At 35.6% G+C, this 15,369-nt stretch overlaps 2 protein-coding genes across 2 annotated transcripts; both read right to left on the bottom strand.

Moving 5' to 3' along the window:
- Positions 1-5,308: 5,308 nt before the first annotated feature.
- LOC120347906 (glutathione S-transferase omega-1-like) lies at positions 5,309-8,738 on the bottom strand. Its single transcript, XM_039418017.2, has 5 exons — positions 8,581-8,738; positions 8,224-8,329; positions 7,400-7,628; positions 6,414-6,579; positions 5,309-5,484 (listed from the first exon to the last, which is right to left on the bottom strand). The coding sequence occupies exons 1-5, from the start codon at positions 8,612-8,614 to the stop codon at positions 5,309-5,311; spliced, it is 711 nt and encodes a 236-aa protein (XP_039273951.2). The 5' UTR covers positions 8,615-8,738.
- Positions 8,739-12,154: 3,416 nt separating this feature from the next.
- Positions 12,155-14,953, bottom strand: LOC120347446 (glutathione S-transferase omega-1-like). Its single transcript, XM_039417432.2, has 5 exons — positions 14,831-14,953; positions 14,491-14,596; positions 14,008-14,236; positions 13,564-13,729; positions 12,155-12,922 (listed from the first exon to the last, which is right to left on the bottom strand). Exons 1-5 carry the CDS (start codon positions 14,856-14,858, stop codon positions 12,750-12,752), a joined length of 702 nt encoding a protein of 233 aa, XP_039273366.2. The 5' UTR covers positions 14,859-14,953; the 3' UTR covers positions 12,155-12,749.
- Positions 14,954-15,369: the final 416 nt, after the last annotated feature.

The raw sequence follows: 15,369 nt of genomic DNA, 5'->3' as shown, positions 1-15,369 counted from the left end.
TGATAATCAAAATAAAGTTCAAGTGATTCTTTGAAATTTTTGTGGTGGATTCCTTGCTAATTTAACTACTATATTTTTTAACTACTTGACATATTCTAAATCTGGTATATTCGTGAAGGTACAATACGCTATAATCTCAGTCTTTCACGTTTCATAGTCTTCATTAGTCTAATACCAGATTCAAAGGTTCCCATTTGCACTTCGACCCAATCGACCGAGGCAATCCATGTATATATATATATAATCAGGCATTGTGTACACTTCAATTCAAATTATGCAGAGTCATTCTGTGAAAAGCTCATATTTGCTGTCAATATTTGAGGTCCGGCTCTTTGTTGACGAGTCTTTGATGAGGGAATATTTAATCGATAATAATTCAAATACTGATTTTTAAAAGTTTATTTTATCGCGATTTAAGGATTGAATTTTTACATACTGTGCCGTTACAATGAACTATAGCAGACGATCCGGAAACCCCCAAAAGTTTATAGTAACAGAAACACCAAATTTACACGAATTTTTGTAATTGGGTCTATCACAAATGATACACCGACGCGAATACCTAATAATGAATAGACAGCTCAGTGAAACGGGATTCAACATTTTGTTTTCCATGATCCACAAGTTTTTCTTCTCAATGGGAGATATATTCTTCATACTTCCTCTATTCCTAAGATTTTAATTTATATGAGTTCATTGAGGATAGTAGACTTTAAATATTTTTATTTTAAACGGCTTTCAAGGGTTCGAAATAATTGAAAAATGGCGGATTATAACGACCCATTTCGATTGAATAGACGAGTCATTTTTTCAAATATTTACAATGCCGTCAATATATATCATGGTGATGAAATGAGCTCGTCTAAACGTAAATTTTATTAGAAGCGTCATTTTTTTCATATAAAAGCCCAAAGCTTGCCTAATAAACCTGAAGAATGTGCTATTTCAACCGACATGGGACAAATATACAAGCCAACTAGGTCACAAAATGGAAACAATGCGATAATACGAGCAATAAAGTATGTTAGTGTCACGAACTAAATTGAATTGAAAATTATGTTTATTCCAATTCCCTTTGCCATTGCAAATTATATACATGGGAATATTTATACCATTAATTTTACCTTCATATATTATTTGTTTGTTTTTGTTTGTATATTAAATAATTTATCAGAAGACGTCAAATTTTCCAACTTTCCGAAAGCTTTAGGCGGGGAAATAATATAGCAGCAGAAACTACAAATTTACCGCAATTTGAGTAAAAATCATGTAAACAAAGTTACTTTTTCTCAAATCTCTAATATAAACTGGTTTTCGTAGGAACATATCACACAATTTGAGCTTTCAGGGATGTATATGTACTAGGTAATATCTTTTTGAAGATAGTCTACTCTAGATACATGCTTCAGGATTGTATTCTGTATATTGTCGAAAATTACAAATAAAAATCAACTAGAGATTTTTTAGGCTCTATTCAATAACGTTGGGGTTAACCTTAGAACCGTGATCGTTTGCTACATTTTCTGTTTACAAGTCAGTCAAACCTTTGTCAGTCAATCCTATCCGATCTCTACATGTTAACGGAAAATGCACTAAAACTTCCACCAAGTACTATTCCACTATTATTATTTAGGATACTCGTCAGTTTCAACAGATCAAATAAATGCAGTTCCGCAATCTGATCGATCAGATTTATGTTACGTTGTTCATTGCGAGATACTGATGTTATATACTAAAACCATCCGATGCTTAGTCATGTTGAAGAATCGAATCAGTTTAAACTAGAATATGCGCACATCTATATTGCTTTGTCACGTTCTGTTCAGGGAAGTATTTGCAGAGGTGTCATGCGACAGGCATTATGAATTTCGTTTTTGCTTTGTCATTGTGACTAAAATCACAAAGCATTTCACGCACACGAGCTCTCGTCGTGGCCACTGTCACATATCATGTAGGCCATCGGTTGCCAAAGTGGGCGGAAACGCCCCCTTGTTGGCGTTTGCGATAACTGGCGGGGCGCTGATGACGATTTGAGCAATTATTCATTGAGCAGCTTTATTTTACTATCAAGTTCTAAGATGCTTAAAAGCGGTAGTTTAGGTACAGCGCCCTTATTTTATAATTTTTGGCATTGTTAAGAACAACACGTGAGAGCTGAACCATCAGATCGGGACGACGTATGTCAGATAGGACGATCCCCACGTTGCGATTTAACTCTTTCATTCATTCCTTTTCGGGTTATCGAATACCAAGGCCACGTAAGTAATACCTGAATTGGTACACGACGAAGGTCTAGTCCAGCGTTCCCAAACTTTTTCGGCCACGGAACACTCACACTTTTTATCTCGCCTCGCGGAACACCAAAAAATGCAAGTAATTATAAGTAACGAGATACGATCTCGCGGCGTGTATCCTTCGCTCTGACTCAATAGCGTGGAAAATTTCTCAAAGGAAACTTGCGCATCGCGACGACGTCAAAGTTACAAGAGAGATATGGACAATGCTTAAAAGATTAATCACAAGATACGATCTAGCGGTGTGTATCCTCCGCTGTTGCTGTTGCAGTCATCAAGGAAACTGCCAAAAAGACCGGGAATGTGAGAGAAACCAAGGCAGCAGCTAAGGTCAATAAAAAAGCAGGAGCCAAGAAGTGACTGGAAGCATCTGGCGCCCATCAACAGCCTAGACCAGCCTAGACCTCCGACTCACTAGCGTGAAAACTTGCGCATCGGACATGCACACACACATTCAGCGCGTCTCGAAAATCCCTCGCTTTGTAAAAATCCAAATCTCTTCATCACTAATTAATTAATAACTCGCTAATTATACGACAGAATTCATCCAAAATCAATAGGCTTCTGGTCCGAGATATGATGAATGCACATGCAAAATTTGGAGCCTTCATGAGATATCGCGTGCATCTAACAGACAGACAGACAAATACCTATCAACATACTAACCGATTAAAATCGATAAGTAATGAGTGGTAATGTGACACTTTTGGCGGCCCATCTGTGCTGTGGAATATATAAGTCGGCGAATTTCCGCTTGAAAGGGAGAAAACGGAGTACCGAACGAGTTAGGGCAGAATTGACTTAAGTATATTATATTAGTTATTTATATTACACTGCTCTTAATAAATCTCTCGGAACTTAACACTGTGATACTGTATTCGAAGAGGTGAACAAGTATATATAGCAGACGTATATCGTCACGCTAATAACCGAATTGCGTAAGTCATTTTTAGCAGTTTTGAGAAAAACGTAAAAAACTTCCTAATGATATGGTTATGCCATTGAGAGTCAATATGTTGCCATGGTTCAATTTTTTGATCGTAGCCGGATTTAAGTTAATTTGTATTACGCAGTTAAGTGACGTCATAATGGCGCACTGTGACTAGGCAGAATGTGTCTATGACTTGGGGACATACGCAATTTTGCAACTTTACTATATGCACCAGTCCTGAAAACCAAACATTTCAAGAACGAATGTAATTCTCAGTATCTACAATGTCAGCTAATCAGTTTCAATTACATCATTTTTTATGTTTAAAAATATATATTTCATCAATATAACACGTTCTGCACACCCATCGAAATAAGACTAAGATTTAATATAAAGAATAAAACAGCAATGCAGCCAATATAAAAGCCAACCAAGGTGAATTGGACTCGGACAGTGAATATCACAAGTGCACATCTTTTTAAACTGTAGTATAAATTCAAATTAATACGCGCTAAGCTAGAATCCGAGATGCAAAAACTCGAAAATACTTCGCCAAGGTTATTTTGCCTCTTCGACGTAAAAATAGTCCTGCGGTAACAATGATAATTCATTATGACGAAACAATTGCACAAATGTGCATGTCATATTAAATCTCCATTTTATGGGTTTCGGAATTCTTAAAATAAAATCTGAGTTAACAGACAGGTGCGCAGCATTACATAAATACCTATTTTATAAAAAAACTCAAAAATCGCCAAAAATGACTTACGCAATTCGGTTATTAGCGTGACGAATATATATATATAGCACACCGTACTACGACGTTTATAATGAAAGGGAGGAAGAATATTAATAGAACGACGGTACGGTCTCTGCAAACGTATGTAAGTCCGTCTCTAACGCCAAGGAGGTAATTTGCAAAATATCTTAGAAAGACATAATATTTTTTACAAATCATTCTACATTTCGAAAATTTCTGGACATAATCATAAACATACAGAATTTCAAGCGCAAATATTTTTTTTTTTATATTTTCGTGGAAGTAATTAAGAAATTTTTGGTTTTCTTTTTTGGGTAACCCTAAATTTCCAGAAGCGAAAATGCACCATTGGAACTGTGCTATGAAATTAATGTTTAGTATTTCATCTTCCTGGATACACAATAAAATTGAAATATCCTTACATGTGGGATAACAGTTTATTAACTTTGCCAGTTCATACTTGGTAGAGCGTACGTTTAGTGCCGTTACCACACTTTTAGATAGCAAGATAAATCCCTCCGACAATGTCAGGCGAGGAGACTCAAAACTATTTCTGACTAAATGGAGTCAGATACTAATAAGCTGGTGGCATTTCACTAGGCTCAACCCTCACATTATATACTAATGATGAATATAGAATAAAGTTATTTTAACTTTTTTGTCAGGATTACCCAAGGGGGCGCTGTCAGAAAAAAAGTTGGGAAACACTGGACTGTAAGCTATGTGCAGTGCAGGCTGTTACTAATGACATGATCTATATGGATTGTCTAAAAAAATCTATAAACCCGCTTCTAGACACCAATATGTCGTACTTATCAAACTTGTTTTGCTTCACACTATTGACCCTCTCGATGGGCAACAACTGCAAATTGACTAGTTTTCTTTTGGTACTCCCGTAGTGTGTGTGTACCAGGTTAGGGTTAGGTCATAATTTTATTCTTGTTTTCCTTATTTTAGTTCTGTTACGAGCTAGGGGACTGTCTGTGATAGCCAAGTAATTATATACCATGCCCATAGGTGTCAGTCCCTTTACACAACTTGATGTAAAGTAGGCGAACAAAATTAGTTACCTCCGTATTTGTACACACACTTCTGTAGCGCCTATTTTTTAGCTGTCAATTTAAGAATATTACACGGATAGTAGTTGAACGGTAAAAATCTGATGTAAGTTTCAAGCACATACATACAATTTGAGTAACGACATGTATTACGTATTTTTAATAGATCTGGTAACAACTTCTCCTATTTCCTCCGAGAGGTGTATAAATTACTATAGCTAAATTTTAAAAAATAAGCAAATATGTGGAAAGATAGGTTGTTGTACTATATGTTGAAATCAAAATCAAAAGTTCCGGTGGTATATCCAGTTAAAAACTTCCCGAGAATTTCTGGCTTTGTATCACATTTTCTGATGGTTTCTTCTTGCGCTGCTGTTTTCAACCACTGTTCTAATTTCGTAAACTTACCGGTGGACATAACATCGTCGATTCCTTGATGACCTGAAAATATATACAGAAAATGTTGTTCTAGTTTCTTTTTTATACTTTTAATATATTTGCAACTACTATTTCAAAAATCGAAATTTAACGTAAATTTAACGTCCGATTTCTATATAGATCTAACTTAGACAAAATACAATTAAATTTTGCACCATGGTATTTATAATATGGTAGTGATAATTTATAGTCATTGTCAAAAGTGCCTTGCGAATCAAGTACTACGTTAAAAGATATTTGATTCATATAAACTTTTGTTACCGCCTATGTAAATAAACCGGAATAAGGTAACGATTTATGACGACTTATTCGGTCTCGACAACGGAAATCTACGATACACCCAAATCATTTATTTTTCGCAGTTACCATGTACAACATGTTACTCCACTTTCGAAAAAGTCACCAAAGCGTCAAGTGAACGGTGGGGTTTTATGACTGTATTATATGCTTGCTATGCTTTTGTTGAATTTGAAAACCGCAGTGTATTGTTGATCCACTATAAAATAATACTTTACTATATATATTTCGGCACTTGAGTGTGCGACTCAAAAGCGAATCGGCAGAACAATCTCATGTTAATCAAACGCCTTTAATTCTGGTAGATAATTGGAGCTCCCCAATACTAAATCAAAGCATTTGAATACGTATGAAATTTTGGCAAAAATAACGTGGAATAAGTTGTTCAGGACTCATATCAGATCAAATGCTTGAAAATGTCCATACTTAGCATCCATAGCCCTGGATTGACCCGTCATCGTACAAATTAATCGGTGGCAGCTATGATAAATTATGCAAGTATCATCAGTTCAGCACAAGAAAGCTTATCTGATCTGATAAGCTCTGTCTGTGCGCTCATTTTCATTAGTTTGTTAAATGCAAAATGTTTGCAGTTGTAATATTTTGTTGATGTATTTCATGATATTCAACCTCACCAATATAACTCAGCCACGGGTAGATCATATAATCAGCATATCCTAATTCTTCTCCATTGAAAAATTTGTTTGTTTCAAGAATATTTTCCAGTTCACCAACATGTATATTGGAGTTTTCCTTCCAGTTTTCTTTTTTTCTCAGACCTTGGTAAATAGCACTGATTGCCTAAAAAATAATATTTAAGAAGATAAATTTTCAATACTTGACTGTCTGCTTATTCCTCGTTCGGAAGTATCAAGCCGAAATACTTCAAATCAGGGTCGTCCAACCCCTGATATCGTAATTTATTTTTATCGTCTACCATGTATTTCAATCTGTTTTCTGCCCTTTTTTCTGTGAAGTTAAAACAGACAAATTTCAGGGCCTCAATATTCGACATTACTTACTTGTACGAGCATGTTTTTTCACGGTTGAACCATGTCAAATCTCACTTCTCTCTGACAATCATATAAAAAAAAAATTCGCTTCGCATTGCTACATCCTCCATCGCACCGAATATTGGCAAACGAGTTGGATAAAAACAGTGCCGTACTTCACATTGAAAAATATATGTGTGGTACTTTATACTTTACTGTATCGGCTCGCTCACGGGTTATAAAAACAATATGGTGCGCAAAGGAATTGCAACAACATCTTAAGGATGTTAATAAGATTTGCTTGAAAAAGCCCCAAGATGAAAACAAAATTATATTGTAAAAGTTGTTCTAAGATGAAGGGGTAAAATAACCCAACTATAGTATAAGTGGCAATTCTCATATTTTGGGCATTGTAAAAAAATACACTTATATATATATATATATATATATATTTTATATAAAAGGAATGTAATTGAATGATTGCGAAAGATTGTGTTGGGGCACATGACATGTCTTAAAACAGAATACAAAACAATATTTCTATGATGCTACAAAGTTGAGACGATATATGAAATGTTATAGTGTTTCATTTATGAAAATCGCAGAGTACAGAAACAACACCAACGTACCTTTGTGAACTTATCCTCAATCATCATATTTATTCTTCCCTTTTCATAAGAATCTTGTGGAATAGTGCGCTCACCCGGCTTGGAATAATTTTCATCAATATATTCTGCGATTACAAGAGATCCTGCAAGAAGTATGTCATCTTGTTCCAAAACCGGAAAAGAGTCGAATGGATATTTTTCCATAAACCATGTTGGCTTGTTTAGTAGATCAATATTAATAATTTCGTAACTGAAAAAAAATCCCAATTAATATAGACACGCAGCCAATTTGTTTTGTCCAAGCCCTATTCAGGCATTTTTCGCCTTACGTCCATGTCCATATATTATTAGATTACACCCTTTCTAAAAGGGATATAGCTTTTCTATCTCGAAAACTACGTGCTCGTTTCACAAAGACAAGGGCGTTCACAACAAAGACTGTGCTATTTTCATATGGATTCAGCCTTAAAAAGTTTTTTTCTTAACAAGGTACACCCCTTTTAAAATTATCACAATAAAACCTCTTTAAAACAGATTATCAAAAGATTTATTCATTTCGAAATAAGCTATTAGTTTTTTGTTTTTGGAAAAGGAAATTGGCAATGAGGACACAACGTTTTTACATATCAGGGACCCAACCGCTGTACAACGCGATTGATATGTTATTCCCATATGTCCTTTTGACTTTCGTTCGAAGTCTATTATTCTAATTTGTCTAGATTTTGGTAACTTGGCAAGGTGACTTTTATAGATTAATATATTCGACACCAGATCCTAAAGGTATTAATAAATGAATATATATAACAATGGATAACTATACTCATAAAAGTAGCATAAAAACGTACTCAACATTCTTCTTCGCCAATATCATTTGCACTCTCATTGAGTAGGGACAGTATTGCATGCTATATAGTCGAAGTTTTCCCGCAATTTTTTCTGGAAATGGATCGCCTGGAATTCAATTTGGAACACAAATTTAATGCTCAACTATTTGAAATTCAACTCTTGGCAACATAATAACAATTTGTGTCCAGCTGGCAGACTGCCTTCAAATAAGCATACCACGAAATGGATTGTTTTGCGGAATTGTTGTCGAAGTGATTTTGTTGTTAGGAAAAACGTCACTAAAAGTCCATTTCTTGTTTGTTTCAATTTCATCCTATTCATATGGAATATCTTGGAAATAATGAAAGACATTTTACCTCGTTTCAAGTGTGGTGGATGAGCCAAAGCCATCTGTGATTTGTTATATTACGAATACCAAATATAAATATATACTGCAAAACAAATAACTCTACTCTTCAAGATTTACTGTATGTAATGCGCTGTGAAGTTTTCGATTAGTTTAGTTTAATAATAATTTTGTGCTTTCATGAATATACTTGCGCAATCCGTCTCTGTTGCAGCGACTCACTTAGCCCCACACTAATATAATTAAGGCGAATTATTTCAACTTTTTGTATCCATCAATCAGCTGCTCGCAAATGTATGTGCTACTGCTGCCCTCTCACAACTACATTTGCAACACACGCCAATCTTAGCATATACCGTGCAGTTGGTTTTAAAAATCTTAAATTTGGGTGCAGTTTGACAACAGTGAATTACGCTATAAAATAAATGCGTGAACACATCTTGTGGCAGTTACAAGAGTCGGGTGCAGTAACTTATAAATAGAATTCAACTGAACAACAGTAGAGCAAAACTAAAACCGCAAGTTCTAGAAGAATAAACTTCAGTGTACCAAAACGGAAAACGTCCTAAATAGCAGTACGTCCATTCTACGCGTAAAGCCTTCGTCCGGCGAGAAACGAATTCATAAACGATACGGATTGATGGCATTGAAATCAAGAGGCATAACCGGTCACAAGTGAATGACCTGGGACACATAACAATGGACAAAATGAAACACCTGAGAGTTATTCGATACCTTCAAAGTATAGCTGAGATAGTAGATATGATTGCAAACGCGGTCTAAGCCTACCAAAGTTCATATAAAATCTTTTAGTAAATCTTGTATAGGCTATATAGGCTACCCTCAAAAATAGATTAGATGTTCATTTTAATTCAAAAAGGTGAGCTCGCACAGCTTTTTTGTAGATTTCTATCGACTACATAACACGATTTGTGACATATATATATATATATAGATTGTAATACGATTCGTCTTTCACTAAATATTTTCTTATAACTTTTCCAACAGCAAAAGCTAATCCAGTTAATTAACATTGAATCATGCATTATGTCCTAATACAACAAATTCCAATCAGGTAAAACAAAAAGTACTGATTAGATATTTTCATTTGTTACCGCCCAAGTGTATTTTTCGATAGTACAATAAAGATTTTATGTTTTGGGTGACTTACATTCTCGGCTATCTCGCAGGGGACAACCAGTATTGGTAGCATGACAGTATCAAATAGTATATATAAAATAAATTTGAGAAAAATAAATGGGATGTAGACAATAGATTAAAAAGTTTTCATGCTGTAAATTCGTACACTGGATCCTAATTAATGTAACTGCTCACGCAGGCAGCCAGTCATGCATAGAGTGTGCACAATAATTTAAATCAATATATAGTTGCTATTACAGGCGTTTCATCACAAGTATCCTCGCCACCCATTGGATTGCTGATATTAAGTTTGGTTACGAGGCGATTTGAAATGCCAACAGATACTCAGCGACCAAGTTTTAGTTTTCTACTACTTTTTCTAGTACGGGTTTGTCAGTTCGATGAAAACGCCTAGCTTGCCGTTATATGCCGCGAATCCTGTTTCAGTATTGAATATTATCTATGTCGCAACGTCGCCGTGGGATATATCAAACATATTGATAACATTTCAATTATCTTTAGTCATATATTTTTCTTTCTGAGGGCAATTCGGGTACATATCGTTCACCAGGGTTCAATTAATATATTCTGCTTGACAGATGCAAGCTGTAAAAGCAGCACGCATATGAAGCATCATAATGATATACATTATGCTTTGTCGGAATTTTATGAGTACGATCAAATTATAATATATATTTCTCACAATTGTCATTTCTATCGTCTATCTATGTGTTTGCAACTGTGAATCATTGATAGATACCGATTCAAGTGCGAAGTACATAGACTGTAATATTAATTCATTCGACCCACTTAAAAAATCTTGCAAAAAAATTTCGCTCATTGTTGTCTTTCAAACTGTTGAACTGGAACCATGCTTGTGTATTTGTATGAGTTTCATTTTATGGGTCATGAGTCATGACGAACGCTCTCAGGCTGAGACGTAATCAATCGGGCGCTATATGACGACATTGTACAACAATTTAGCTGTGGCCGATCGAATCCAATTTTGTAGAAGTGAACATTCACATCAAGTTTGCTATAATTTTTGAATACTTTAGTATCGCGGTCGTTCTACGATGAGCTAAAAAAACAAGATAGTGATGTTCAAATATATTGATGCAATCTTTCACAGTAGACTACGGGTACTGCAGTATTCACGAATTCGCCTGATCACCAAAAAGCAGAGACGCGGAATCGCCACGAGGTGCGCAATTTTGATGACTTCATTGTACACAGCCCATATCCCATAAGCATAGAGCCCACAGAAATTTGTGTAATAAATAAAAGTAATAGCCTTTTAGCAGGGCCGAATTTAGACGATGAGAGACCTCTAGGACAGTGGTCGCCAACCTTTTTTAAGTGACGGAACGGTAAAAAGCCTGACCATAATTTTGGCGGACCACCTTTGTGCTGACAGTATATTCAAACAAAGGTGATGCTATTTGTTGCGAAATCTGCATTTGTTTGCTGGCCATTAATTGTTCCCAATATGGAGACATGGTTGACAGTGATAAACGTTACGTGTTTCTTACGTTCAGCCTACTTTGGTATTTCTTTTTGTAGTTGTCAATTTTGAAAACCCGACCTCACATAAGGACAAAGTAACAGCGTCGCAAGCGTCTGGGTATTCATATAAGATTATAGACCAAAAAACTGCCAAAGTATATTTTGCAAAGATGCTTTTTTAACTCATTATCATTTGAAATTTGAGTCAACGGCCCTATATAACACAATCTCGTCGTCGACGAAACAATCGCATCGTTCGAAGAAGTTTCTTTACAAATACAAAGTATTTTATTTTTTCTTCGTGAATCATGTTCCCGGTATATCTACACTCTCAGTTTCGTCAGATATTTTGGGACGCAGTTATACGAGAATTGTTTTCTTGATGTTTGCTTAGCCATAACTATTGACGTGGAAATCGTTTGTGAAGTCAGACATGCTGATCAGATGCGTTGTATTTGTCTGGTTTGTAAAGGTGGTATATTAGGGCTTTGTACGCTATTCGGCACTTTTCATCGGGCCGGTAGTAATCTTTCCGCGGACCGGCGATTTAAAAACATAATATTTCAAAACTGCATGACGAGGCCACTAGACTTCAGCCTACCTTGCCTAATGGTACTGACCTAAGCAGACGATTGAAATAAGGGCTACACTATATGATGTCTAGTTTGGAACTATTTCATTGTCATAATTTACAATGGCCTGAAATAAATATATTAGAGTGAGAAGTTGGTGAACCTAAGCATACGATTTTTTTAGGTTTTGGTTGTTGATGGGCGCTAGATGCTTCCAGTCACTTCTTTCCGTATTTTTTATTGGCCTTTGCTGCTGCCTTTGTTTCTTCCACATTCCCGCACTTTTTGGTAGTTTCATTGAAGACGCCAACAGCAACAGTCTGTCGCATGTCGCGTAACAATACCGAAGCAAAAAAAGAAAACTAATTTGCAAATTTGAGAAATGAATATATTGGAGTAAGAAGTTAATGGACCTAGGCCAGGATGAATTTAGTTTAGACGAAAGGAGCCCTCCTCAGCTTTGTCATCTGTAAGACCCCTCTTTAACAATTACGTAATAAAACGCCATTAATTCATTATGGCGTCATAAATAAATTTGAAATTACGTGAATACGAAATCTAAGGGGATTGGATAGCATGTTGAGTTCATTCAAAAACATAATAGATCGGATCTGCATGACGAGGCCCCTAGGCTACCCATTTGCCTGAGTGTAATTTGAATATTATCTAACTAAGAGTATTGCAAAAATATTGTTATAGATCTGTTACAACAAGATTAAAAGATGCTAACCATGGTTAAAGAGAGTACGTTTATACTTTCTTCCTAATAGTACAGTTTATGTCAATTAACGAGATGCAGGTTTCATTTCCAAATTATATATATGCCCTCTTATATGAATGGAAATTTGCATGAGAAGGTAAGGCTATGAAAGAAAGCATTGACAAAATTCTTGAAGCACTTCAGCAAATTGCAGTCATTTTGAGGTGACAGGTATTCAATAGATGTGGGAATAACATTGTGTTACTCTTGATCATACGCTGGTTTTCCTGTTTTTACAGAATTCCTATATCTGGCAATAGTCTCTGGTTTCACGCGACATTTTTGAATTGTTTCATCAGACAGCATTTCCTGTTTCCACCTCTCTATGTTCGGGTAATTGCCACTACCAACCACGCCATCGATGATTAGAGGATCTGTATTACATGGTATATATAAATAATTTCACTGTATCTGGTTGGATATTATAGTTTGAATGTAACACTTTTGGGCGCTCCAGAAGTATGTGTACCAATATGGAGGTGACTAATTTTGTTCGCCTAGTTTATATCAAGTTGTGTAAAGAGACTGAAACCGATGGACAAGGGGATATTCACTTGGCTAACACAGACAGTTCATGAACTCGTTATAGAAATAAAATAAAGAAAATCGGAATAAATGTATGGTGACTAATTTTGTTCGCTAACTTTATATCAAGTTGTGTAAAGGGACTGAAACCTATGGGCAGGGGGAGGATATTCACTTGGCTAACACAGGCAGTCCACGGACTCGTGATATAAGTAAAATAAGGAAAATCGGAATAAAATTATGGCCCTAACCTGGTACACATACTATGAGAGTAGGCCTTTTGTATAAAACTCCAAAACATAAATTGCCTAAAATCCGTTTCATTCGAGTTCTGACATAAAAGCAATAGGCTACAGCATCATTTATTCGATATCATCTAACATCGTTTAATAATTACATGGAGAAATTGGGAAAAAATTGTACAAACAGGTTTCCAAGACTATCGGTAAAAATATTGTAAAGTGAGACCCAGAAAAGATCTGCAGCTTACCTAAATACCGCATCCACGGCCATATCATATAGTCAGCATATCCCAACTTTTCTCCACTGAAAAAGTTTTGTGAACCAAGAATATTCTCCAGATTTGCTATCGCTTTTTCAAATTTTTTTACGTCAACTTCTCTTTGATAAAATCGATCTAATATTGGACCTACCGCCTAGAAATAATTGCAGTGTGTTGATTACTCTCAATGTCAAAAGCGACATGGCAACTTTACTTTTTATATTTGTAATTCTACCAAATGAGGAATAAAATATAACTCTATGCGTTTTGAAAGTATAGACAAATTGATGATTGTTGAACGAAAATTTACAAATAATGTATCAATAAATACTGGGCATTATAAAATGTAGTCCATGCCTAGCAGCACATGTCTATGCTTTTCTGCTGTTTTAAAGATAGAACCAAAGCTAGATTTTCTCAGAAAACGCTTACTTTAGCAAGGTGATCGCTGATCATCATATTAATTTTCGCCTTTTTGTAAGGATCTTGTGGAATTGTTCTTTCCTCTTGCTTAGAATAAACTTCATCCACGTATTCCGCAAGTACCAAAGATCCTGCAATAAGTTTGCCATCGAGTTCGAATACGGGAACCGAACCTATCGGATACTTTTCCAGAAACCATCCAGGTTTTATCTTCAGATTAATATTGACGTATTCAAATCTAAAATATTAAAATAAAAACGGATTGCCATGATCACTACCATCGAGGCATACTTGAGAATAGCAACCCGCTGGACATCAGAGGGAAAGGCGTATTTTTACATTTACCACGTTACGCCAACTGCCAAATCAACAGGCATCCATAAAAAACCAAGGCATATTTATAATTCCTTTCAAAAGCGCAACAGTAGCACAAATATATTGCAGATCCTTTAGTAAAAATACTTTTTATAACAAAACAATCAAATAACTCACTCGACTTTTTTCTTTATCAACATCAATCTCACTCTCATTGAGAAAGGACAAAATTGCATGCTGTAAAGCCGAATCTTTCCGGGTATGTTCTCTGGGAACGGGTCACCTGGATAAAAATTTGCGGTTAAATTTACGGTGTTTGCCACACAAAAATCAACAGACATATTACTAGAAGTTTACAGTTAGTCAGCATTTTCCTACAGTGATGGTAAAATTAATTCCACTCTGCGATATTGAGTAAATCGTCCATAAATATTGAGTCAAAGCTGCTTCAAGTTCCAAAAAATATATATATAGTAGGAAATCTATATCTTACATATACATGATGCTTATGTCTTACCTGTTACCATGTGTCGCGGGATAGACATATTGTTTTAGATAAATCTATTATGATAACAAGCAAGTAAAAGCTGGAAAATACTGAATCAATGATTATTGTTAATTTTCAATCATACTACTTGCAGTCAACAGGCCCGATATTTTTCCGTTTTAATACAATGTTTGGTACTCCTGAAGTATGCGCACCAAGATATCGCATAACCTGAACCCTAACCTGGTACACAATCTGAGATCAGGTTGTGCGCCATTTTGATGCGCATAAGTTTAGGAGGACCCAATTTTTTTTATACGTCGTTCTGTATGTATTGTAAACCATCATATATATGGTGCTGATGACAAAATAGCTAGCCTTGGGTTGAAACCGGAGTCACAGTCGTCAACTATTGCAATTTACACCATAAACTTATCCTCAACAACCTCAACCCCCAGCGTCCAAAATCTACCTCGGAATGTGTCTCGGAAAGGTACCGAACATCTCCAATTACAATTTTTACACGACGAACTTTTCCACCCTTCATAATCTAAATATCGCTTTCCGCA

Source organism: Styela clava, chromosome 11 (genome assembly GCF_964204865.1).
Source record: "Styela clava chromosome 11, kaStyClav1.hap1.2, whole genome shotgun sequence".
Taxonomy (NCBI): domain Eukaryota; kingdom Metazoa; phylum Chordata; class Ascidiacea; order Stolidobranchia; family Styelidae; genus Styela; species Styela clava.
The sequence above is the reverse complement of the archived record's forward strand: the minus strand, read 5'-3'. Positions and strand labels throughout refer to the sequence as shown.

Coding starts and splice junctions, on each gene's coding strand:
- LOC120347906 (XM_039418017.2), bottom strand. CDS start 8,614: ATGGCTTTGGCTCATCCACCACACTTGAAACGAG. Junction 7,629..8,223: donor TTGGCGAAGAAGAATGTTGA/GTACGTTTTTAT, acceptor ATTTTTTTTCAG/TTACGAAATTATTAATATTG. Junction 5,485..6,413: donor CCCGTGGCTGAGTTATATTG/GTGAGGTTGAAT, acceptor ATATATTTTCAG/GTCATCAAGGAATCGACGAT.
- LOC120347446 (XM_039417432.2), bottom strand. CDS start 14,858: ATGTCTATCCCGCGACACATGGTAACAG. Junction 14,597..14,830: donor CCCGCGACACATGGTAACAG/GTAAGACATAAG, acceptor ATTTTTATCCAG/GTGACCCGTTCCCAGAGAAC. Junction 14,237..14,490: donor TTGATAAAGAAAAAAGTCGA/GTGAGTTATTTG, acceptor TTAATATTTTAG/ATTTGAATACGTCAATATTA.